The following is a 27,889-nucleotide window of genomic DNA, read 5'->3' as shown; positions in this document are numbered from 1 at the left end:
GCACAGCTTTTCACAAATTGTAGCCATAGTTGTAATCATCTCATGTGCAACATGCATATGATGAGAGGAGCAATCTAATAAAGATTCTGTTGCGATTAAATGAGATAGTGCGTGCAATAATTTAGTTATGATGTCTGGAATATAAGTGTACAAATGGTGGTGATGGTAATATTCATGAGATGATCATAATAGTGGTAACAATCATTATTGGGAAAGGCTTCATAATAAAAGCCAATTTTTAAAAGTATTCAAAAGATATTCAGTATGTGACTTTAGAGAAATAAAATCCAAGAAACTAACAGTATTTAATTTGAAGAACAGTAAACTCACAGCAATGTAATTACAATTTTAAATGCTTCAAAGAGGAATTAGTAGATCCATCCCATTTAACTTAGACAGCGGAATTTGGTTCATAGAATGAGATCCTGGGACCTTTCAGATGTTAACCTGCTGAGAGCCGAGAATAAACCAAGCTGAATGGTAAGCATTGTGTTTGCTATCTCAGGAAGAACCAAATAAATATCCATACAGATCTTCTGAAGACAAACCTATGGAAGATGAGAGATTCTAAATATCACATGTCACTCAAAGAGAACTTGGATTTGAGAGTATGAAGGTATGAGAATTTGTTTAGGATTAGAATAGAGGGGACAGTGAAGTAAAGGCGATGCATGGATCTAAGTGGGTGACATTCAGTAATATATGATAACACTGAGGGATGTAACATTGTAATTCACGGAGGGCCACACACTCCAGAGTTTCTGAGAAAGCTCCAGTTTCACGTTTTTCTTCCTGCCTTTGGCGTGACACTTGTAATTGTCAGACAGAGTGTCCCAATTTCAGTTTCCAAAAATATAGCATATTGACATAGAATCTCAGGAGCTCCGGAGCTACAGGAATCCCATGGGGAACTCTGTGAGGTTAATGAGTTTCTCCTATGATCTGGGCTAGTCACCCCTGATCTGCAGGCAGATTGAAGCTTCCACATAGCCTTTTGGAATCATTTCTGAGCACATAGAGCCCAGCACTTACAAAAGACAGTGAGTGATCCCATTTGGCTAGGATAAGTACAACAATATTCTGATGCTGACATCTCTTGGTGGTAGGGGAAACAACATTTGATCTTTCTCTTGTGCTCAGATATGCTATTCACTAGATATTTATTAAGCACATACTACATTCAAGCATGCTATAGACATAGAAAAACTTAGAATGGCATAATATAATGACCAATTGTATAAACTAGATGTATATTAAATGATTATTTTATGAGACTGAATATATAGATAAATTATTCCCCTTGCTAACTTAAGGATCTGATTTGGGGTAGAGAAGATAGGTAGATCCTTGGGGCTGGTTGTCAAGCCAAGCTATCTGAATCAGCAGTACCAGGGTTGGTAAGGAAGTCTTTAACAATAAAATGGACAGTTCCTGAGGATTGATGCTAAATTCACCCTCTAGCCACAGTACACAAAGACACACAATGCCACATCTGCCATTGACACACACACACACACACACACACACATACATACATGAACAGCAGATGTTTACTGAATGAATTAATTATCTAATAAGAACTTCATATCTCATGAGGTAAGATTTATCACAGGGATCAGAAGCTAAGTATAAAAAAAGAATTGCAGCATAGGCAAAACTACCACTTAAACTACCACTTACCTGTTTGCTGCACATGCAGAGCTCGGAGTATTTAAGGAGGTGAGATGAGGGGAAAGACCAGGAGAGCTTACTGAGCCCAGGGTGTATGCCAGGCATTGCACTTTCTATTGTCACTGTGATGCCTCATTTGATTCCCATATCTTCTTTCCCAGTTAGAGATTATCACTGCCATTTTATAGATTATAAAAGTGTGGTGTTCAGAATTTTGTGGAGCAGGAGATATGGCTTAGTAGTCCAGTGCACTTGTAGCTCTTCCAGGGAACTGATATTACTTCCCACCATTCATATCAGGGAACTCCAACATTGGGATTTCCAAAACACTCTCATGGCTTCTGTGATCATTATCATAGTATATGCACACATACAGACAAACACATACATTGAAAGAAAAAACAATTTACATACCTTGTCTAAAACTAGATACTTGTTAAATTTGAGAGTTTCAATTTAAACTTCCACATTTAGAATAAAAGATCAGTTTCTTTCTAGTAGTTTCAATAAATTCTCTATCCCTTGGGCTCCTCTGCTCATTGTCCTCCACTGGTACTATCCATATGATTCACCCCAGTTCAATATGCCCTTTGCTACTTAAAGAAATTGACCCCCTACTTTGCATCTAGGCATCTATCTATTGGGCCTACGAGTACAGAAGCAATGGGATACATCAACTTTAAGTTTTCCACACACAAAGGTCTGATAGTGTTAAATCTATTTTCTCCATTGTACAATGTGATTGATTCAACTCTGAATTTAACTTAAATTTGATTTTCCTCCCTCAACTTGGCATTTGCAAACTAAGAATCAATCAAACCCCCAATTATAGACAGTGTGTGAATCAACAATGCCAAGGTATTTCTGGTTGAATTTCTCAAGCAATGCATTTTATGCCATTCTGGTCAGCCATAAGAGAGGGTGAGGATTACTAGGAAAGAAATGAAAGGGAAATTAGATTATTAGCTTTCTGCTGCAGCAGTCTAGATATCCCAGTGGAATCTCATTCCTGCAGCACAGCACCTTTCCCTGAAAATGAGGATGCAAGCCAAAACCTGATATTAAAGAGTACCTTGGAAAATGTAAGGTTCAATATAAATACACTGAATGGAAAGATGGATGGATGGATGGATGGGTAGATGGATAGATGGACAGAATTGCATAAATACATATATGGCTACAGTGTTTGTGTTACTGTAAGCAATGAAAAACTAGAGATATTTATGTCCTGTCTGCTTCCTGAAAGCCAGTGTAATAGCTCGCATAGGGCATGATATTATGGGAAAGTTGTATTTTAGCTTAATGTTCTCCATACAAACCACACTATAGTAAGTGCTTATGTTCAGTTCCTTTGGCCAAAAAGTCCAAAGAAGTCACATTTGCCTCTGTCCCTTTGTGACGTTTTGTTTTTGTAGCAACTCCCCAACCGCTAGAGGCTGCTTATCAGCCTCTGACTTTAGTGCAGTCTTCACCTATGTATGCTCTTCCTTCTTCTTCATTTTTAGAGACAATTATAGCTGTTCAGATGTTTTTCTTAGTAAATTGTTGCTCCAGAATGCTATTCAGTCTCATTCTTTCTACCACTTTGTCCCTCATTTTATAAATTTCCATTTGCTATCTCTTATCTGTATTCTGTTTCTGCAAAGACGAAGACAGAGAGGTAAATAAGTACCAAAACCACACCAGACATATTTCTGTATCTGAATTAGCAATTGTTATTTTGGTAAGCCTACTGTATGCCACAATGAGTGTAAAGCATTTGATAGCATCTACCACCATTAGTTCTTTCAACATTCTTAATGTATAGACCAATTTATCACTGTTTCTTAGGAAAAGCCAGTCAGTAAGCTATATAACTCTACTTCTTATGATGAACTCTAAAAACCTTGGATTGTGTTGAAAGTATCCATGACATGAGGCATGTGATTTGTTGAGTGATGGCTCACAGAAAGAGTGTTCACAATCTCTGTTCTGGCCCTTGGCCATCCGCCTCAGCCTAGGACTCAGCTTCATGTGGACAGGTAGCATTCCTAAAAGTGAAAAACGTCTTTGTCTCGTCCATATCTACTGCTGCCTGAACTAGGGAAAGAGAATTTCTCAGAGGCTAAAGTTCTGTTTTATATTATTTGTTGGATGAGACATCATCTTTCCTATTGCTGTTATAAGACATGGCAACCAAGGCAACTTATTTTTAAGAAGCATTAAACCGGAGGCTTACAGTTTGATAAAATTGGAGTCAAAGGCCGTCATGGCAGTAAGCAGGCATGAAGGCATGGCGCTGGAACAGTAACTCACATCTTGAGACACAATAATATAGAAAGAGAGCTGAGAATGGCACAAGTCTTTGGAAACCTCCTTCCTGGCGACCTACCTCCTCTGACAAGGCCACACCTCCTAATACTTCCCAAACAGATGCACCAACTGAGGACCAAGTATGCAGACATGCATGCCAGGAGAGGCCACTCTCATTCAGACGCCCACTGACATTCTCTTCCCAAGCACTCAGCTACAAACACCACATTACACCATCATTCAGACTCTAGTCATCTTTCTAAGAACTTTTTTATACTAAAATTTTCCTTACATGCTTCTTACTGAGGAGTTGAATTCATAGACTCTTAAATAGAAACTTCTCCTGCTAGTTATTATGTGTGAGGTACTAAGTAGTATAGAGTGTGGAGTAATATGGTGGCTGTCTAAGGTAACCTCCACTGACAGCCCTAGCCTCTCATTGACTTTCTTTCTCTTAGATAACATTTGTGTTAGTTTATACATGCTGTAGAATTACTAAAATATTGATACCTTAACCATTTTGGACACTCGGACAAGAAACAAAGTTTGTTCTCTCTTTTAACCCTTTAGTTATTTTAAGTTTTAGGCATATCTCATCTCTTGATGCTAGAACAAGTCATAACCTAATTTATTCTTTCATTTAACCTTTGTCCCACAACTGTAGCAACTTAAAACGTTCCTCCTATATGACAAATAATCTTAAGACTGGGAAGAAAGACAAGGTTTCTTTTCTTAACTAAGCAATTTGTAGGTCTCAGGCATGAGCTGTACATGGAAGATACACTGATGTAAACTATGTAATATTTTTCATCAAGCAACTCACTATATGCTAATAGAAAATAGATGTCCATAATATTCCAAACATGGATACCATTAGATATCTTTGTACTCTGGACCAAAGTGGAAAAGCTATGTTAATTAGAATTTTTTTTAATGATCAGTGCCCATATTACATTGATTGATAATATCACTGTACTCCTAGAAGTGATTATGCATGTACTCATATGCCACTATATTTCAGACATTGGGTTAGGCACTTAGGTGGTATACAAAGAATTTTATTTCTCTATATTAGACTTTTGTCTGGTACACACTTATTGAAACCCTTAAGCCTTCCCCAACACAGCCATGCTTCCTAATCTTTTCCAAACAGGTTTACCAACTGAGGACTAAGCATGTAAACATGTGAACTTTATAACTATATATTGAGGAAAGAATTAAGTATATTTATCTGAGGGGAATATGAAGATATTCCATTTACTGTGAATCTCAAACAGTGATGGAAAGGGGTAGGGATACGGGAACAGTTGGAGTAATATCTACAGAGCAACACAGAACATGGACAACATGTGATTTTGCTTACTCTAGGGTTATTTCAACAATTCAGCCCTGCGACCAGGTAGCAGAAAATGCAGGTAGTAGAAAGTACATGAATTCTGAATGTCTGATAAGCATTAGATGCCAGGCTCATGAATGTGGACCACATACTGTGAACAGATGCTATAAAATATCTCAAGGGGCTTCAGCAAGGAGTGAATTTGTTTATGTGCCAATACCTTTCTTATCCTACAAGCAGGCAACAGAAGCAGAGGGAAGGAAGGGTAGCTGAAAATATCAACTTCATAGAAAAAAGTGAGATAGAGACTTCCTGCAGTTACGGGCTATGATCAGGAAATATAAAGTAGATTAAACTCTTCCCTACCAAAAATTGGCTCTGTTTAATGTTTTATCACAGCAACAGAAAAACAGAGTAGAGCAGTGATCCTCCCTTAAATAAATTCATTTAAGCTAGTTGCCTATGTCTAAATTAAAACACCCATTCCAATGAACATCATCATTGAAGATAAATTTCCATACATAAATTTTCAGGACATAGTCTAGTCCATAGTAGCATCTCCATACAATCTATTAAAGCATTCCTTTCAAACTATTCTACCTCAACAATATGTTGAATATTTTCCAAATGTTTTCTGACAAATAATACAGTGATATTTTTTTAAATATGTGTCATTATACAACTGTAAATAATGTATTAAAATATTTCACAACTTAAAAAATGTGGTTGTATGACTGTTTTGTTTTTTAAAACAGTCATAAAAGGAGAAGATAAAAGACTAAAAGATATTCAGGTACCTAGTCATCTAAATGATAATGATTTTGATGCTGGGGATGTCTGAACAGGAGGAATATTTGAGAAATAAGGTTTTTTATTGGATATTTTATTGATTCACATTTTGAATGTTATCCCCTTTCACAGTTTCTCCTCTGAAAACCCTCTATCCCATCCCTACTTCCTCTGCTTCTATAAGGGCACTCCACTACCCACCCACCCACTCTCACCTTACCACCCAGGCTTTCCCCTACACTGGAGCATTGAGCCTTCACAGCACCAAGGGCCTCCCCTCTCAGTGATGTCCCACAAGGCCATCATCTTCTACATGTGAAGTTGGAGCCATGGGTCCCTTTATGTGTATTCTTTGGTTTTTGGTTTAGTCCGTAGGAGATCTGGGTTGTCTGGTTGGTTGATATTGTTGAAGATACATTAATTTTAATAGGTTGTATTTTGCATGCTTGTGGGATGGCCTCAGATATATGTGAAATTTACCAAATGAAGAGGTAAAGAAAAAATTTAAAATACAGAGTAAAAGCCAATAATCTAACTGTTAACATTTATATTTAACTAAAAAATAGAGGCCATAAGGCAAAGCTCAAAGAATTAGGATCAAAGGGGTCTAAGGAAAGACCCCTTTCTTTACTGTATACTAACCCCAGAGCACTCCAGGTGATGTAGATTGAATCTACTTATTCTGCTGTTTCAATGAAATTAATTTAGCCATGCAAAATTCTCCTTCACACACTCTGTGCTGTTGTTTAGGTTTTTAACTGTTTAAGAATTTAAACAGGGAAACACTAGTCTGGATTTTTCTGTGAACCTCTATGTAAACTCCTGAGGAGTAGTGGATAGTCTTGAGTGGGGGTTGTAAGTACATGATTTTATGTGTGTATATGTGGACCTTTGGTCTGGATGGACATAGACTCATGTGCTCATGCAAATGAAGGACAAAAGTCAACCTCAGTTGTTCCTCAGAGGCTATCAACCTTGATGTTGGAGATGTGGTCTTTCATTGTTCTAGAATTTGACTCATAGGCTTAAAGTAGTTGACCATAACCGCTAGGACTCTGTCTTCCTCTTTTTCTCCTGACCTGGAATCACAACTGTACACCACCATGCTGGGCTTTTTTAATGTGTGTTCTAGAGATTAAATTCAGACCTTTGTGTTCAAAGCAAGCAACTTTCTGTCTGTCCTGGCTGTATCCACTGTCATGAACAGGGGCTATTCTTATTCTGTGATATGATTGTTTCACAAATTAAGTTTCCATTCCACCCTGGTGAAATTGTTAAACAGATTCTGACTATGAAATATTTATCTATGGTAGGCTTTATCTATATACCATCATGTAATCATCATGGCAATCCTATGAGATACTTGATATTATGCTCAGCATGTATGACAAGTATGCTAGGTACTTTCTGTTGGTGTGATAAAACCATGAACAAAAACAACTTGTGAAGGAAAGAGTCTCATTCAGTTTATTAGCTATCGGGCATCATAAATCGAAGTCAGGGGGAAAATCGAGGTAGGAATCTGGAACCTGGACTTTCAAGAGAGCCCATAGAGCTCTTGATTGATTTGTTTTCTCTGGCTTGCTCAGCTGTTTTCTCTATACAATTCAAGACTACAGATCCTGATGTTGCACAGTTTATAGCAACTAAACCTTTTTCTATTAATAAACAATGAAAAATATCTTTACAGAAGGCCCAAGTATGATCTGATGGAGGAAATTCTTCATTGGAGAATCCCTCTTCCCAAGGGATACAAACTATCAGACACCCCTTAGAATAGAGGTCTGGGCAATGAAGCAATTCAGTCAGTAAAGGGTGTATTAGTTAGCTTTACATCACAGCAGCAAATACACAGGAAAATACACATAAAGAATGAGGTATTCATTCTGGTTCACAAATCTCTGGTTTCAGAGGTTTTGGTTGATACTCCTTTAGTTCCATTGTTTCTGGACCTCATAGTGGCTAAGAATCAAAGAGAACTGTGGAGTGGGAAAGTGGTGCCAAAGACAAGAAACATACAACACATTCCGACTGCATGATCTGTTTTCTCTAGCTGGGTCCTCACCTCTACCCCAGCAGGTCCTCCAACCATGGACTCATGAATAAAATCATTTATCAATTAATAGGAACAGACTACCTATAATCTCATCATTTATTTTTTAATCTCTTTTGCTTTAGGATGAAATGTTCTATAAATATCTGTTAAATCCAATTGGTTCAAAGCTTCAATTAGTTTTACTGTGTCCCTGTTTAGTTTCTGCTTTCCTGATCGGTCCATTGAGGAGAGTGGAGTGTTGAAGTCAACCACAATTATTGTGTTAGGTGCAATGTGTGCTTTGAGCTTTAGTAAAGTTTCTTTTATGAATGAGGGTGCCCTTGCATTTGGAGCATAGATGTTCAGAATTGAGAGTTCTTCTTGGTGGATTTTTCCTTTGACTAGCAAGAAGTGTCCCTCAGTGCCTCTTTTGATGACTTTAGGTTGAAACTCAATTTTATCTGATATTAGAATGGCTACTCCAACTCGTTTCCTGAGACCATTTGCTTGTAAAATTGTCTTCCAGCCTTTTACTCTACGGTAGTTTTTGTCTTTGACACTGTGGTGTGTTTCCTGTAGTCAGCAAAATGTAGGGTTCTGTTTCCTTATCCATTCTGTTAGTCTAGTCTTTTTATTGGCGAATTGAGTCCATTGATGTTAAGAGATATTAAGGAATAGTGATTATAACTTCCTGTCAGTTTTGATATTATTTTTATATTTTAGTGGTTATCTTCTTTTGGGTTTGATGAAAGAAAGTTACTATCTTGCTTTTTCCAGGGTATAGTTTCCCTCCTTGTATTGGTGTTTTCCCCCAATTATCTTTTGAAGGGCTGGGTTTATAGAAAGGTATTGTGTAAACTTGGTTTTGTCATGGAATATCTTGTTTTCTCCATCTATGGTGATTGAGAGTTTTGCTGGGTATAGTAGTCTTGGTGGGCAATTTTGTTCTCTTAGAGTCTGCATGAGATCTTCCCAGGATCTTCTAGCTTTCATGGTCTCTGGTGAGAAGTCTGGTATAATACTGATAGGTCTTCCTATATATGTTACTTGGCCTTTTCTCTTACTGCCTTTAATATTCTTTCTTTGTTTAGTACATTTGGGGTTTTGTTTACTATGTGTCAGGAGGTATTCCTGTTCTGGTCCAGTCTGTTTGGAGTTCTGTAGGCTTCTTGTATACTCATTGGCATCTCTCTCTTTAGGTTAGGGAAGTTTTCTTTCATAATTTTTTTGAAGATATTTACTGGCCCTTTCAGTTGTAGATCTTCACTCTCATCTATACCTATAATCCTTGGGTTTGGTCTTCTGATGGTGTCCTGGATTTTTTGGGTTACAAGCTTTTTGCATTTTGCATTTTCTTTGATTGTTGAGTCAATGGTTTCTCATCCATTTCTTGTATTTTGTTGTTGATATTTGCATCTATGGCCCCTGATTTCTTCCCAAGGTTTTCTATCTCCAAAGTTGTCTCCCTTTGTGATTTCTTAGTTGTTTCTACTTCTCTTTTTAGATCCAGGATGGTTTTGCTCAGTTCCTTCATTTGTTTGTTTGTGTTTTCCTTTAATCATTTAAGAGATTTTTGTGTTTTCTTTTTCATGACTTCTGCCTGTTGATTCAATTTCTCCTGCATTTCTTTAAGTGATTTTTGTGTTTCCTCTTTATTGGCTTCTATCTGTTGACCCGTATTCTTCTGAATTACTGTACGTGATTTTTGTGTTTCCATTGTAAGGGCTTCTAACTTATTCATGTTCCCCTGTATTTCTTTAAGAGATTTATTTATGTCCTTTTTGTGTTCTTCTAGCAGCATCATGACCAGTGATTTTTAAATCCAAATCTTGTTTTTCTGGTGTGTTGGGGTATTCAGGACTTGCTGTTGTTGGAGAATTGGGTTCAGATGCTGCCATATTGCCTAGATTTCTGTTAGTAATGTTCCTATCTTTGCCTTTTGCCATCTTGTTATCTCTGGCGTTAGTTGGTCTTGTCACTGGCTGGTGTTTGAACTTCCTGTGAGCCTGCAAGGCTATTTCAGCACCTCTGGATTACTGGGTTTCCCCTGGTACAGATTGCTGATGTGCTGCCCTCCTCTTGGGTGCCCTTAGAGCCCTAGTGTGACCTGCCCCAAGTTGTCTCGGTGAACCTGGTGTTGCCCGTTTGCTCCTTCAGGGAGAGATGATGGCGGGTGCTGCAGAGACCTTTTCTGAGTGTTGATCCCTCTGCAGGGCAAAAGATCCCCCAACTGAGTTGGTGCACAAATGGCCCACCTAGCTGCCCAGGCCCTGAGTCCAGGTAAAAGTCTGACAGGCTTAGGCTCGAGCGATGTTTGCCTTGGGTTATGTCTACTAATTGGTTCTGTCAGGTAGGCAAGATGACAAGGTGAACCCCTGCAAGTGCTGGGCAGTCTGCAGGGCAAACGACCCCCAGACCGGGTTGGAGCACATACGGCCCACTCAGCTACCCAGGGCCTGTGTGCAGGCAAAGGCCTGACAGGTTTAGACCCAAGTCATGTTAGCCTCCTGCTATGTCTGCATAGCTGGTTTGCCCTGTTAGCTCTCTCTGGCTTCCAGTAGCAAGGATGGAGGTGTGTGCTCCTGCAGGGCAATCTGCAGGACAAACGACCTCCTGGCTGGGTTGGCACACAGATTGGTAGCATGGGGGTTGTGAATCCTATAGTTCCCTAGTGTGAATATTAGCCAAGAAGAAAAGGAAAGGATAAAGGAAGGGAAAGATGGAAAAGAGGACATTAAATTGGGTTGGGACTAAGTTAGTGGGTATTTGAGAAAATTTGAGGGAAGAAATGGGATATCTTACATGCACAGGGGAATCAAGTTTCCATTATATGGGCCTTCTGGTAACATTCTAAATCCAAAGCATAAGAATGGATAAGAATGAAATTGGACTCCAGAATAGTCCTCAAAGAACACACATGTTCTGCTACCACTTGGTTAATAGAAACACATGATATCATTTCATATTCTTTGTAAAGGAAGTTTAATACTGTAGCATTATTATCAAGAATGACCATTTAAATTGGAATGGGACAATTGCCAAGTTTTAGAAGCTGATTTATCTTCCTTGATTCCTTGCTTCCTTCCTTTTACTTTTCTTTCTTTCTTTTTTGTTTTTCTTTTTTTCTTTTTTTATCTTTTTGTATTTACCAAAAGAAACATCAAGCCTATTTTATTTAAGACAAAACCTAATAAAAGGTTGGAAAATATGGTTTGTCCTCAACCTCTTTTATAAATGTTATTTTATATTTTATTAATTACTCTTTGTTTTTGAAATTTGTTTCATATTTGTACAAAGAAACATAATCATGTTTATCCCATTTCTTCCCTCAAATCTTCTTAAATACCCACTAACTTAGTCCCAACCCAATTTAATGTCCTCTTTTCTGTCTTTCCCTTCCTTTCTCCTTTCCTTTTCTTCTTGACTAATATTCACACTAGGGAACTATAGGATCCATTACCTCCATGCTACTCCTATATCCTTACCTGACAGAATTATATTTTTATGTATGTGTTTTTTAGGTTTACTGAAAAGCCCTGTGAACAAGACAGCCTTAACACTGATTGCTGTGAGCTCCTGCATCTTGGCCATGGTGTGCGGCAACCAGATGTCCTGTCCACTTACTGTGAAGGTGACTTTGCATGTGCCTGAACACTTCATTGCAGACGGTAAGAGCCCAGCATTGACAAGAATCCACAATTACTTATCACCTTGTACATCCGTGGTCTATATCACCATGCATGGCATAAGTTCAGAATCCTTTAATTTACAGTACAGAAACAAAGGGGCATCCCATGGCCCCAGAAGAAGCACTTATTATTTTAAATGCCTGATTAATAGAATTAAATTAAATTAAAGGGCACGTTTATTATGTGCATAAAGATAACTAAAGGAGGATTTCAGAAAATTACTGAAGAAGGACTGGACCCCTTCAAAAAATATCTAAGAGCTCAATCAAGATTCTTAATTCTGTTTCAAATTTAAAAAATGCTCTGTGAATCCTATTACATAATTAAAAGCACGTGACAAGGAAAATCCTATGAGTTTTACTAGAATTTTTGAATGATCTAGGGAATGTTCGTATCTTGTTCCCTATAACTGTGCTTTACAAGTGTCTTGGAAAATTCTACCATTTATTCTTCATCCAATTAAATTGAATTAATGAGACACTGTAGTCACTATGGTCATTAGCAAAATGTGTCCAAGGAACTGATTAAGATGCTTGATGTCTATCGCTAAAGTGCCCTCTAAAAATATCCATGTAGTTTGTTTCTCTTCACCTTACTATTGCAAATGTGCTAAAATTTAACATGAGGGTTTTTAAGGTTATTCTGGAGTATGCAATTTAATTTACATTTTAGTTCTTAAGAGTTAAAGTACATTCTTGATATTTTTATGCATGTATAAGGTGTAGTCTATTTACTCTCACTTCCCACCACTGACAAACTGTTTCCTTCCTACAAGTTCCCTTTCCCATTGATGTCTTTTTATTTTGTGGCCCACTAAGTTCAATCAAGGACTATGTGTATATATATATATATATATATATATATATATATATATATATATATATTCATGGATTTAGGATATTCACTGATGTTTAGTGGCCTCAGCATTGTGTGTATACAACTAAAGACATAAAGACAAACTGAGGGCAACATTTCCCTTTGTCCAGAATCCCTTTGTGTGGAACTCCTACATGGCAAGAAGACTGCCCTGTGACCTCTCCTCTTTCCTGTAAATCAATTTAATTTTTCACACTTTTAACATATATACAAACTGAATTATGTTGATGATAAAGTAAGTATACATGTGATTGCCAGCCTTTTATGAGTGTCAGTTATGCATGTATAAGGTGTAGTCTATTTACTCTCACTTCCCACCACTGACAAACTGTTTCCTTCCTACAAGTTCCCTTTCCCATTGATATCTTTTTATTTTGTGGCCCAAATTTATATAAATATCTCCTGTTTCATCCATATTGAATTTTATGTACATATAAGACAGGGAGTATGTGTATGTGTGTGTGTGTGTGTGTGCGTGAGAGAGAGAGAGAGAGAGAGAGAGAGAGAGAGAGAGAGAGAGAGAGAGAGAACCGAATTTTAAGAAAAATATGTAATTTGTTTTATGGAGCTCAGTGCTCAGTGCTAGTAGAATTACCAAAGTCCATGTGTGGCTACAAAATTAAGATTGGATTATAGGAATGGCAAACATAAACTAGGTGAAATCACTGTGAATGGCCTGTCTAAAACCCAGACACACACCCATCACCATTCATCTGTCACTATCTATTAGCTATTATGCTTTAGGAGGTAGAGATACCAAAGCTTTAGTTATTGGTTTGTACATGTGTATAAAACAAGATAAATTACTCAACACTAGGGTAAAACAATTTGATAGCAATATACAAAGGTGATACAAGACTTACTTTAAATGTTTGCTATTTCACCTACTTTGTCTGTCATTGACTGGGTCTTTTTATATAAAAAATTGGGATGATAGTTCTATTTGACTCATAAATATACTGTGAATAAGATCCCTTCTTCTTCTACATGGCTATCAAATTTTCAGACAGCATGCATCTGGGGAAGTGAAAAGTAAGGGGCCACCTAGAAACATGCAGATAAATTTGGTGGCCAAATTACAATACTGCACCCCTATAGGGAAAAATTAAAGAAGACTCAGAAACTGGAACTTGGTCCCCTACCAGATGGACCCAACTTTCCCAATTCCAGACAGGAACACACCATGATATTCCATCTTCTCTCAGCAAGAATACTATGTTCAGGTAGTACTGGAAATTATGAGGATAACTTTGTGTCTGTTTCTTCAAGATTAGCCTCCAGTCTTTCTATCTCAGTATCTCTGCATGGTTTAATCATCTCATCCCTTCAATAATAGTACAGCATGATCCTTACCAATAGAAGATGACAGATAAGGAACAGGGACTCATTGATAAATAAAATGCAGTCTTCCCTGGAGTAGAGAAGAGAAAAAATAAGTCTTTTCTGTGCTATGTGGTACAACAGGATACTAACTATAGTTCCTAGAAAAAGCAGTCTGTTACACAGCAGGAGAAGGAGCAAGACACAGTGGTAATATCCATTTTCCTAGTCTACTGTCATCACTTAGCACTGATAATTATAAGTGCACAATGATCTATCATAACTACAAAAAACAGATAACAGGTGAACTGTTTAATGATATTTTACATTTGTTTATACAATTAGATTATATATAGCCTTTTCTTAAAAATGGCTGGCTACATGGGTGTAAAATCACTATAAAGTTTGTCAGAACAGCTCATGTCAACTATAAGGAGCTCCACTTGAATCCAGGTCTCCTAAAGTACATATTCCTATAGCAGCTTTCATCCTTTTCCACTGTCCCCCAGGACTCTCAGCTGCCAAGGTGCAGGACCTTTCTCAGCAGGGAGAGCTTTCAGCCAACCTTTTCCATTGAGCTGTCTGTGGTGCTGAAATATTAGTTGGGGTTGAGTAATGTGTCCCGTCTTCAGAAGAAAATGAATTCTGACCCCGTGTTCCTATATAGTTATACTTGATGCTTAGTGCCCATTATGGGGAAAAGGTCAAGACTACATAGCACTTGTTCAGAGCCCAGCTGGCAAGTGCAATTGATACTGACACAACTTCTATCCAAGCCTTTGATAATCTCACCCCATTTCCCCCCTCTGTACTTCTTCAAAACCACAGTAGCTTTTGTCCACTAACACACATTGAAGAAATGTAACAAATCTGCACATAAGCTTACCTAATTCAGCATTTTTCTCCAGATGTTATCTATAAGACATCTGCACATGTCTAATAATCTCCAAGAAATAGTTAACCAGATTCTGGAGATGGAGTCTAGGTATTATTATTTGTGAGGATGAAGAGATGTCTTGATGGAATTTTGAGGAATATAGTGTATGTTTACTTTTCATGATCAAAACCAATGTCTAAGGTAATAAGTTAAAGGATTAGAGATATTCTGTGGCTTATGGTTTTATACTTTCCACTCAGGACCACTTGATTTTGTTGCTTCATGTCACTAGCAAAACTGACATCATGTTACAAAGGTGTGGCAGACAAAAACTGCTTGTTTTATGATAATTAGGAGGCAAACCAAGAGCAGAAGGGGCAATATGCGTCCTGAAATGGTACACATCCTGCACATTGACTTATTTCTTGTAAGAATATTTCACCCCCAAATAATGCCACCTGAATATATTGTAGTTATAGGTCATTTGACTCCATCAAAACTTGTATAGTTTCTCATTCAATATGGAAACCCAGTAAAAGAGACTACATATGAATGGAAAATATATTTAGATTAATTATGTAGGGCAGTTCCACTGTAGTGTAGGTTCCCTCATCAGGGATTAGGTATGAATTGGAAGAAAAACTAAAATTGCCAAATGTATTTGTTATACATCTCATTCACCCACAGCTCACTTTACTGAGATCACTTCATTCCATTTTTGAACCAAAATCATAAGACAGCATTTATCATCTTTATTTTGCACATCTGGAAGATTAAGAGGAAGAGTGAAGAAACACCATATAGAAGGGGAGAAAATATAAAAGCTTAATTTTTCTTTTACCACAGTTTTATATCCTACCATTCACCAAAAGTTCCAGTAAAGAAACCACTATAATGAATACAGTATTGAAAGGACCAACTCTTGGAAATCTCAGAAGGCAAAAGTAGAGTTCTGAGTGTGGAAAGTGGAGGCTTGGTTTGGTAAAGTCTTCCTCTGCTGTTGACTGTGTGACTTTGTACCCACTTCCTAAACTTCCTAAGCTTAAGTTTCATTATCTATGAATTGGGGATAATAGCATATTTATCAGCTGAAATATCATGGAGAATAAATGAAATAATGCCCCAGAAGCTCTTAGCTGAATACTGAAGACTTAGTAATGGCTCAATAAGTCATATAAATGCTAGCAGTTGTAACAATGTGTACTTAATATGAGAAGAGGTTCATTGCAAGGTAATGAGTCCCCATCACAGAGAACGTTTGAGAATAGATGAATCCATTCTCTGAAGTCATAGAAGTGAGAAGGCATGAGCTGGGTTAAACATATATTCTGTTTCATTAGAAACCATTTTATCAGAAGCTACATTTTCAAACCACATATTTTTTAATATGTTTACAATATGTTTATTTTGTCTTTAATATTTCATCTCTGTCACACATTGTTTGATGAGTCTGAGAAATAATGAAAGACTCTGATGTGTGGGGTTAAGGAGACAGAGTATCTCTAGAATATTTTTCTAATCAAAGTCATGAATTTAGCTCCAACACAAACCTACACACACACACACACACACACACACTAGAGAGATTGGAATAAAACTATAATTCATACAAATATGACTATTCTAGAAATAATACCTATGTTAAAATGTACTTTTTATTCAGTTCAGTTTTAATTATTAACCTCATTTTGTTGGATGAAGTAAGATAACTCAGATGACTGAGTTATTTAAAGCCTGAGTGTTAATTCTGAGCCTGGAAAATCAACTATGAATGTCCATATATCAGAATGCTGTTGTTTATTGATATGCCACGCTGTGGATGTTTTTGAACACATATTTGTATACAATGAATTCTCTCTGAATTTTTCTGCTCTCGCTGGCCTGCTTTGTCTTATCTTTTAACTCAAGAGTGTAAGGTAATACACAGCCTCTGACATTAATAAAGGACGATGTCCATAACTGGCTGCAGAGCTAGTTTCCTGTGATTTGAATTCTAGAGAGGAGTATTTTCAGTCCTGAGAAAGGAAAATTACACCACACTGAAAGTGACTGCTTAGCCACAAGCTGCCAAGCAATTTATTTTAGAAAGTAGTTCCTCAGGCACCCTGCTCTCTGGACTCATCCCAGGCTTTGTTTTAAAGTGTTCACTGTTAATCACAGATGTTCAAAGGCACATCATGGGGCAGGTTAATTGGTGGAAGTGCTGCACAAGATGGCCCCTGCCTTTTTCATTCTTAACTCATCTGCACAGACTTAATGTTATTAAGACAAGTGGACTGGCTTGTTTCTGTCTGCTGCTCTCCCAACCCTGGCCTCTTAATTATTCTATGTGAGTAACAATGCTCCTCACTTCAATGAGATGCACTCCTCCCATTTGAATCCCAAATAACTTTCCTTCCTTTAAAATACTGCCTTCATGACATATACATATTAACATCAATGAGTATTCCATGCACCAGTATTATTTTTGCCTGTCTAAAGACATCATAGTCTCTCTCCCAAACTGTTGCCTTTGTGTAGTAGAAATGGCTGTGTTACCCTCAAACTTGTTTCTTGCATTAAAACTAGACTCTATACGACAGTTTTTTAAAGGTCAAAACTATTATATTTTTGGACAAAATCTTTCTAAGTTATGCTTTCCTTATGACATTCCTTGTCCTTTATCATCAAGACTGAACACACCCTTTCTGGCCTTCTGAGGCCAAGTCCTCAAATACTCCCCAGTGCTTATCTTGGGGCTGTTGAAAGTGTCACTGTGTCTACTTGCCCCAGGTTATCATATTGGCCAAACTGTAAATTGACTTCCCTTTTCACCTCAGCCTGCTATGGATTCTTTGCTAATTATTCTCCTTCAACCTTAATTTTTTTCCTTAAATATTTGTATTTGCGATTGTACAATGCTTTGGTTAATTTCAGTCTGCCTCACTTGGTTGCAAACCATAGAAGATAATATTTGTTTTATACATTGTATTTAGCACCTATAGCAGTACCTTGAACAGGTGTCTCTTATCCTGAAAACACTGGCTTAGTGAAAATAAATAAATAAATAAATAAATAAATAAATAAATAAATAAATAAAGTGATTGTAATGAATAAACTTCAAATTTCCCCAGGACAAAAGAGACAGGATATCTATGTCCAAAATCTATTATAGTGTCTAATGGACACATTGACATGGTAAATATGTAATAGACCTTGCAGTGGTGGCAGGTAGACCCTGATACTCGGAGAAGATACAACCTCAAGAATCTAAGTGCCAGAAATCCAAGGCTGCCTCTTCTGTGATTGACTTCTCTCCCCACAGTTTCTACACTTGTCCCCAAAGATATACAACTCCAATCAAACTCACACCCAACCCTGACACAAAAATGAAACAAGGTTTATCTCAGAGCCCAGAAAGAGGGAAAAATATAAATTGAGCTGAGATTCAGTGTGCCCATGGGGGAGGAGGCAATGAAATACCAATAAACCATATTAATATGCTGAAACCAAGCAGAAGTTGAACTCCAACCCAGACTTAATAACTATACGTGAGTAAGTACAGGAAGAAGGAAAGGCTAGGTTTCATTCAGAATTAAAATGAGATCTGTAATGAAACTGGTAATATAATTATAAACTGTGAAAGCTTTTTTCCCTCTTTCTTATTCTTATATTAATGGGCAGCTTGCTCAGCAATGGCTTGGCAGTGATGCTGGGAGCTCTGGATGCCCCCTAGAGTGAAGACATGCTTTTTTTTGAAAACCTCTTCATTAAGAAAGTTTAAATTTGCTAAACCGTAGAAGGAAAAAAATATGCTTCAAGTTATTTCTTCCTTAAATAGTAACTGATCTCCAGGTTAAATGTGACAAGGGGCCTGGGGAAGAACAAATCTAGGAAAACCATTCTAAGCAACTGAACTTGTTCAAGCCTTTATAACTATCACAACAGCCAGTGGGATTGAGAGTTTTAATGACACTCTATGCTAAGATGTTAGTTTGGCTTCCAACCAGAATGAATTGTTACTAATTTCTTTCCTTACAAAGGATAACACTGTGTTTGACGTCCACAATTAGAGACTAATTTCTGTGTTTTGATAGCAGACTGAGTTAAAAAATATATTCTGAGCAACTGGGGGACAGAAGGTTGTTGCAAAGGAGAGTAAAATTCCATTTTCTCACATAATCATTCTATCCTGTTGTTTTAAACACAGGGCTTCATTTTCTTTTAGACTGCAAGGATAGAAGGTGGGTTGGGAGCTCTCATGAGATGGAGATCAAGTCCCTATAGGAAGAAGCTACCATTAGTATTTGGGTGTTTGCAAATGAGTTAGGAATGGGTTACTGAATGATAAAATGGAGGTAACACATAGCAAGATCAAGTATGTTATGTAACCCAGAATGAGTTGGGATCTAAACCCAATGCTGCCTCATTCCTTTGAGACATTGGGTGCATTATAACACCCAACTTCCCCTTGCCTCTTCTAAACACAGTTTTAGGACACTCTGATTAGAGAAAGTGTCAGTCACCTGATATTTTTTAATTCTTTTTGCCAACTCTGGGATGGTGTATGACAATGAGAGCATGGAACTTTTTCCTCCTTATGAACACAGCATAAGGCTTAGCATAGTCTCATGCAAAAAGCTGGGTAAGTAAAGAAACCATAAGGGAGAGCTTACTTTCTCTCACCTAGAGAGAATAAACCAAATGCTCAAAGTCCTGTTACCTTATGCTTCCAGATTATTATACATGTTTCACCCCTTCTTTCCTCCTTCCTTTCTTCTTTCTCCTTGTTTCCCTCTGACCATCACATGTTTGCATATCACCAGACTTGTATATACTAGTAGACTATGGTTAATGGCATGCTTCATAGTAAGGAGAAAGAAACATATTTCTATATTTGTATAGACCTTATGTAGAAATGTCTTAATAGTTGTAATAACAATAGCACTAGTAATGAGAAACATTTAAAGAGCTTTTGTTAAGCATCATTCCCTGTGCTAAATGTTTTGCAAGACATTACCTCATTTATTTATGTTACCTTATTAACTATGTCCACTTATTTTAAAGTAATGTCTGTGTGAACCTACACAGGTCATATGATAATAAAGATGTCATTTAAATCCTTTTCCATCATACATGCAGAAAAATAATTTCACATTAACATGTATATAACTGGCTGGCAATGATGCAAGTATGAGCTACTGAATGACAAAATGGCAGGAACACATTGCAAGGTCAATTATGTTATATAACCCAAGATGAGCTGGGATCTAAACCCAATGCTGCCTCCTTCCTTTGAGACCTTGGATATATTATAACACCACCCCAAGCTTCAGGAAGCATCACTCAATTACTAAGATAAGGTCAATCATGGTAAACTCTGTACCTCCATGCATACTTCATGACTCTGGAAAAATGCCAATTTTCCAGACTGCAGTATCTTCGTTGTAAATTATGGGAGAAATCCAAGAATCCACTACTTGTTAGTCATTTTGAAAGTAGGAGAAACACTAGAACTTAAAAATTGCAGGATGTTATAATATGTAAAATAAGCTAGGCACAGAAAGACAAACAACACATCTTCCCACTCATATAGAAGCTAAAAATATATGATCTCACAGAAGTGAAGAGTACTGTTTGGTGGAGGCTGGAGATTGAAAGGGACAGGAGGATAAGAAATGATTGTTTGTTGCATATAAATATGTCATTAGAGAGGAGAATTTTGTTCAAGCTTCCTTTAAAATACTCTAGAAACATGGTTAGCAATAATTTCTTCCATTTTGCAGAATGATTAATAGAAAAGATATTGTCTATTTTTAAATCAAAATAAATGATAATCAGTTTTGGAAGGGAATCTAAAGTAAGAACTTCCATGAATTAATCAATATATACTTCTTACATGGGTTAAGGTTTTACACTGTACCCTATATTCATGTACATTTCTGAGTCAAAATAAAAATATTCATTTATGCTATGAGGAGTAAGATCTCCTATTACTATCATGTTAGTGTTCCAAGTCTTGTCTCTTCAAGATGGTTCTAATCAATCCATGTAGCCAGACAGTCCCTAGTGTAGATGCCGAGAGCAGAGGCAGCTGAACAAACTTCCCACAGCCCACAAGTTGCCATTTGAAGAAAGCTTAGAAGGATCATGGCCAAGTTTCTCTGGGGACTGCAAGCTCCCAAGGCTGTCTGGATGAAAAAGAAAGTTGTGGGAAGTGACTGTGGTGGGGAAGATATATCCCCATCTCTAGCTCTCAGTTCCAGATGCCGAGGGACCTTCAGCATCCTCAGTGCCACTGAGAGTATGGGAGGAGGAGGCATGCAATGCTTTCCAAAGGGAGATTATGAGATGAGAGGAATAATTACCACCTGTACATCCCCCACCCAGCTCTCAATACCCAGAAAAGCCTTGCTATTTTGCTTTCCTCCTCAGCTGGCCCCTTTGGGTTCTCTAAAGCAAATATATCTTCAGCTGCTCAGCCTTACGATTCCCTGAAGCTGTTGGTAACTCCTGGAATCTTTGCTAATACCCTGGGCATCTGATCATCAGATTTACTTCTCGGTCATTGGCTACCCATGATGCTCCTGGCTCTGCCTTCCTTTATTTTCACTCTGCTTCCCATTTGAACTTTCGCAGTAAATTCGTGCTTTCAGATGTGAATCTGACATTTGCTGAGCTCAGGAGAAGAAATCAAATTCTGGGAAAAGTTCAAATGTAACAAGCATTAAAGGTGGATGGGGTGGTGAAGCAAATTTGAGCTACAGAGTAAAAACACATTCATAGGATTCAAATCTATACCCCCCCACACTTACTCAATATGTGTCTTGAATGAGTCTTGATACTTATAGTCAATACTCCAATTGTCTGTAAAAGTAAAATAGTGGATTTCTCCCTTACAGGGGAGTGATGAAGAAAATTAGGAAACTGCATAAAAATTCTCAAAAATACTTGGTCAGAAAGTGCTAGCCTACACTCATGACATCATCCTTTTGGTGGGCATTGGAAAAGGCATATTTGAGGATTATAACAACTGGCTAACTTGAAGTCAGTGGGGTACAACATCATATTCAGCAAGGTTGCCAGAGAAGAGTGGGTATTTGCCATTGAACAGAGGGACTTGGAAGAGTGGGTGTTTACTCTTAGACAGAGGGACTTGGGTCTTACCCCATAAACTGAAATAGGATGGATAGAGATTACGGAAGAAGACCTGTATTTCTTTTAGGAGTGAGGGGGGAAGGGTAAGGATGAGACAAATGGTGTTCCAGCTAAGTGGGGCAACATGAAGGAAGGTGTGGTAAGCCCAAATTTAAAAAAAAAATGTATGGAGGCTGGGGCTACATGGGAGCATAGATGGGAGTTCAGGAGAGGGTCGGCATAAAATAGAAACCCCGTATGAGTTCTGGAGCTCAAATCTAAGGCCTTTCTCATGTTACTCATGTGTTTGACCACTAGAGGTAACACACAGGCCCAGTATTCAATCTTGAGCATAAAAATGGCTGTAATAGAGCCACATGACTTTTTAAAAAAAATAAATGATGTAGAGGAAGAGAAAAATGTAAGAGCAACATGAAAGGAAGGTGTAGAGGCATGAAAAATGTCATAATGAAACGCATTACTGTGAACAGTTTATGTACATTAAAACACTTTTTAAAAGGAGGAACTAGGAAGATGATGAAATAGTGGATAAGGTGATTGGCAATTTGCCATGAAGATCTGAGTTCAGATCCCTAACATTCACATATAAAAACAAGGCATGGTTATTTGAATTTGTAACAAAAGTTGGCAAAGGGACAGAGACAGAAACATCTCTGGAGCTGGCTGGCCAGCAAGTCAAGCAAAGTCAATGACATCTGGCATTAGTGAGAGATCCTCTTAGAAAAATAAAGCAAAATATGCCAGGAGGCAATTCCTGACATCAGCCTCTGACTCCAACACACATCCATGACCTTCTGAATGAAAACAAATATGACACATAAGTATACATTATACATACACACTTACACACACACACACACACACACACACAGAGGGAGAGAGAGAGACAGACAGACAGATGAGGAGGAGATGGATCAGTTGTTAAAACCACTGGCTCTTGCTCAGAGGACTAAAGTTCAATTCTCAATATCCACATGATGACTCCCAACTATCCAGGCCTAGGGGATCAGACACCCTCTTTCAGCATTTGTTGGCACCAGACACATGAAAGGTGCATAGACATAAATTCAGGTAAAGACTTACTCATACACCACACACAGAATACATGCACTTTTGTGTGTGTGTGTGTGTGTGTGTGTGTGTGTATAAATATATATGTACATACACATGTGTAATTCAGAGTTCAAGCTCTAGAGTTAAACATATCTTGATTCAAATGCCAGCAGTAGAATTTCTTTCTTTCTTTTTTTTTTTTTTTTGGATTTGGTTTTTTTCAAGACAGGGTTTCTCTGTGTAGCCCTGGCTGTCCTGGGACTCACTCTGTAGACTAGGCTGGCCTCGAACTCAGAAATCTGCCTGCCTCTGCCTCCCAGAGTGCTGGGATTGCAGGCGTGTGCCACTACTGCCTGGCTGCAATAGAATTTCTTACCTCATTGATGTAACCAATGACACATTCATAGCTCATTTCTTAATCTGTAGAATTGTGAGAATTAAATGAGATAGCAAGAAATGGGTCAGTACAATGTTCTGTAAGCAGAAAGCACTGACAATATTACTTATGATTAGCATCAACATCATCACCACTTCCCTATTCTAAGTCAGCTTCCTTTGTTAAATTATTTGAACTTCTTTTTCTGCTCAATAGTTACTTGCTTATTATCTAATTTGGCTAAATCTAAGCTATAGAATAACATTCCTTGCATTTAATACATGGATATAAATATTTATAGCTATATAGCCTTCCAATAAGTAATTTAATTGCTGTAAGATTATCTTCATCTGTGAAATGGGAACAAACATAATAAACCACTCCAAGGAGTACTCTCATTTGATATATATATAATTTAGTAAATTGTTTCTAACAATGCTACTTTAAAGACAGAGAGCAGAAAGATGACTTCTTTCATACAAAGTCCCACATTCCTTAGGTTAGTGGAGTGACTGGCCACTGTGTAAAAAGGGCTTGAGACTACAAAAATTTGAAGGTAGCAGTTCTGGGGCATGGTGTTGATGCAATTGATGTCTGAACAGGGGCATCAGAACCTAGAATGAAAATTAGGGAGTGCTATACATCTAGAGCTAGAACAAGAAAACAGCAAATGGGTTGCATTTAAAGGGTCAGTGGGACAAGAGTCATAGCAGATATGCCATGTACCTTGATTCTTGAGGGCCAAGGCATCTGGGTATGAGGGTAAGAGTCCCCAGAAAAGTCTTGAAATATATCTTAGTGGTAATATCCTTGTCTTGCATGTGTAAGAGCTTAGATTCTCCAACCCCCATACCCCCATACCCCTCTATCACTGTAAATCCATGTCCAATGGAAGAGGAAGGCAGATAGAATCATTTACCTTTCATTGGCTATTAAGTTGGTAGTCAAAAGTTAAAGCACAAATGCCAGAGTCGGTGGCTTCAAATGCTATCTCCAGCCTTGTCCTCAGGAAATATGAGGTTCCAAATATACCAAAATTCAGTATAATTGTCAAAAATGCATGGTCACTAGCTTCAAGCCCTGTGGTGGGATAGATTTGAGCATCTGCTATTGATTCCATTCATGCACCATATTGCTTATACAAGATCAGGAATCAGATGGCAACCCCTTGACCACATTAGAAGGAAGTGACTGAAAGCAGGACAAAGAGAAAATGTAAGCAACTATGAAGAACACATAGTATTAGGACCTTTAAAGCTCTGTCTGACTGAAAATTATTAGTAAAAGATATCAGTGTACTATGTGAGCAAAATTAATTTGTGAGATATTTGAAGCCTGTTCTGCTGAATGTTTGAATGGTTGGAATATTATCTAACCATGTAGTATTTGGGCCAGGTTGGAGGATGGAGAGAATTTGAGTTCTCAGAACCTGCACAGGTGCTGACCTGACCCACGAATATGAAGCTTCCAGAGATGGATACTTCCTGAAGAGACTTAAATGCAGCACTAGTGGGCTTGGGCACTGGTAGAAACAGAAGCCTAAAAGGAGACCTAGGGACCTGGTGTCATTTTTGAAATATGGAATCAATTAAAAATGGCAGCTTCTACCACCTTAAAAGGGAGCAGATGGGCATAGGGGTGAAAGCACACGGTGGGCATACTGCCAAGAAACTAACTTGGCAATTTTCTAAATTATAGACTATTAGAACAGGAAGTCATCTTCAGTCTTTTCTGTGATTATTTCACACATAAGGCTTTACTTCACACACTCCAGCTGCATACAATGAATATTTCCTGAAAGCTTGCGTTCTCTTTTTTCTCCTTTGAAATTGTAATTTTCTCCTGCTAGCCCCTACACTTCACCTAGATACCATCTTCCACATGCAATTCATGTGCAACTTCTGTTGATAACTTTCTGTGACTTCCAGATCAGAGTGGGCACCCTTGATCTGGGCTCCCCAAAACTTCCTATGTATTTAAACTCCAAAGCTGATGTTCTCATATGAAATATTTTCATACTAAAAGTACACTACCCTCAAGCTGAGATTTTTTTTCTTCTCATTTTATAACTACCAGATTTTGTCATAGGGTGCAGTTTGGAATAGTAGGTTGTATATGTACATCCATTCACCATTCAAAATGATAAATAAACCTGTAAGATAAGTCTAAAATATTCATTAGCACTGGTTACAGACAGTCACTATTGCAACTTTACTTTTAAACCCCAAATATTAAGAAGCCAAGTAAATTTGAGCTTCGTGGTTTCAATGCTCTGTAAGGACCAAGACAGGTGATAGCTAAAGATGTTCCCACTGAGGTTGCCCTAAAAAGCCTCTTGGACAACATAAGTGTGACTTAAACACAAAAGCTTCTCTCTGAAGGAAATTGAGGACAATATGATAATTATTTGAACAAAAGCTAATTACCTTCAGTTTTGCCCTCTCCTCACCTCATCTGCTGCCTCTACCCCCAAGAACCACATGGTTTCCTCATGCCCTGTGCTCACTCCCTGATAAGATCCACATAGCAACAAAAATATACCAAGGTATAGTGCATGTTTCAAGGTCAATAAAAAGATGCCCACCTTGCATTTTTGAAGCCTATGGTCTCATTTTCAATCCTCTACCTTTTAGCCCACCCCCATACAGATCCACGCACTACTAGGAATCTAAACGAACATGTGTCTATTTATTTCTTGAATTTTACCAGAAATATTTTCCATGTAAATCTTCAATGTTATCTGAAAATGCTTATAATTCCACATTCAATCAACTTAGAATTATCTTTATGCCTATATTCTTATCTATATAATTTTCATGATAATCTTCAATTTTAACATGTTTTTCTATATATTTCTACAATTTTATCAGAAATTTTTTCCATGTAAATCTTCAAGTTTATCAGAAAATGTTTATAATTCTACTTTTAATCAACTTAGGAATACTTTTATGCCTACCATTATTATATCTATATAAAATTTTCTATGATCTTCAATTCTAAAAATAAAAAAGAATAATAGATAAGACTCATAATGTGTTTCTGAAATGCCAGGAAGTGTGCTAGGAATGTTACCTTTAAGACATCATTTAGTCATTCAAAGCTCGCTCACGTATTAAACATTCCATGTTCCATGTGTGTTGTGGGATGATAGAGATGATTTCCTGCAGAAGGCAGAGCTGGTCTTGCCTCCTTGCTCCTTCCCTTCTCACCAAGGAAAAATCGAAGCAGATTTTCAAATTGGTGAAGTAAACAATGGTAGCAGTGAATGTAATTAAATCCAGGAGGAACAAAAGCATTGGAATTTCCTGTGTATCATGGGGGATGACCCCTCTGAAGAGATGACATTTAAACAGATATCAAGGAGTGAAAAGAGAAATGTGCCCAAAGCCCTGGAACAAAATGAAGCCAATTCACCCAGGAGGAGTAGAAGACAGGAAATCATCAAACTCAGGGCTGAAATCAATCAAGTAGAAACAAAGAGAACCATACAAAGAATCAACAAACCCTGGTTCATTGAGAAAATCAACAAGATAGATAAACCCTTAGTCAGACTAACCAAAGGCACAAAGACAGTATCCAAATTAACAAAATTATAAAAGAAAAGGGATATATAACAACAGAAATGGAGGAAATTCAAAAACTCATCAGATCCTACTACAAAAGCCTATGCTCAACATAACTGAAAAATATGGAGGAATAGGACAATTTCCTAGACAGATACCAAACACCAAAATTAAATCAGGATCAAATAGATCATCTAAACAGTCCCATAACCCCTAAAGAAATAGACGGCGTCATAGAAAGTCTTCCAATCAAACAAAGTACAGGACCAGATAGTTTTAGTGCAGAATTCTATCAGACCTTCAAAGAAGAACTAACACCAATACTCTTCAAATCATTCCACAAAATAGAAACAGAAGGAACACAACCCATCTCATTCTACAAAGCCACAATTAGACTGACACAAAAAACCACACAAAGATCCAACAAAGAAGGAGAACTACAGGCCAGTATCCCTTATGAATATCGATGCAAAAATACTCAATAAAATCCTTGACAATCAAATCCAAGAACACATCAAAATTATCATTCACCATGATCAAGTACACTTCATCCAAGGGATGCAGGGATGGTTCAATATACGGAAATCCATCAATGCAATCCACTACATAAACAAACTCAAAGAAAAAAAACCACATGGTCATTTCATAGGATGCTGAAAAAGCCTTTGACAAAACTCAGCATCCTTTCATGCTAAAAGTCTTGGAAAGAACAGGAACTCAAGGCCCATAAACATAGTAAAAGCAATATACAGCAAACCAGTAGCCAACATCAAACTAAATGGAGAGAAACTTGAAGCAATCCCACTAAAATCAGGCACTAGACAAGGCTGCCCCCTCTTTCCATATCTTTTCAATATAGTACTTGAAGTTCTAGC

At 37.6% G+C, this 27,889-nt stretch overlaps 1 protein-coding gene across 3 annotated transcripts in view; it reads left to right on the top strand.

The window, feature by feature from the left end:
* Positions 1 to 27,889, top strand: part of Astn2 (astrotactin 2) — a 989,271-nt gene that overhangs the window by 383,972 nt on the left and 577,410 nt on the right. For all 3 annotated transcript variants that reach the window (XM_052176645.1, XM_052176644.1, XM_052176643.1), the window contains one exon: positions 11,645 to 11,791. In XM_052176645.1, the coding sequence (XP_052032605.1) occupies positions 11,645 to 11,791 (147 nt within the window). The remainder of the gene's footprint in view (positions 1 to 11,644; positions 11,792 to 27,889) is intronic.

Source organism: Apodemus sylvaticus, chromosome 3 (assembly GCF_947179515.1).
Source record: "Apodemus sylvaticus chromosome 3, mApoSyl1.1, whole genome shotgun sequence".
In the NCBI taxonomy this organism is placed as follows: Eukaryota; Metazoa; Chordata; class Mammalia; order Rodentia; family Muridae; genus Apodemus; species Apodemus sylvaticus.
The sequence above is the reverse complement of the archived record's forward strand: the minus strand, read 5'-3'. Positions and strand labels throughout refer to the sequence as shown.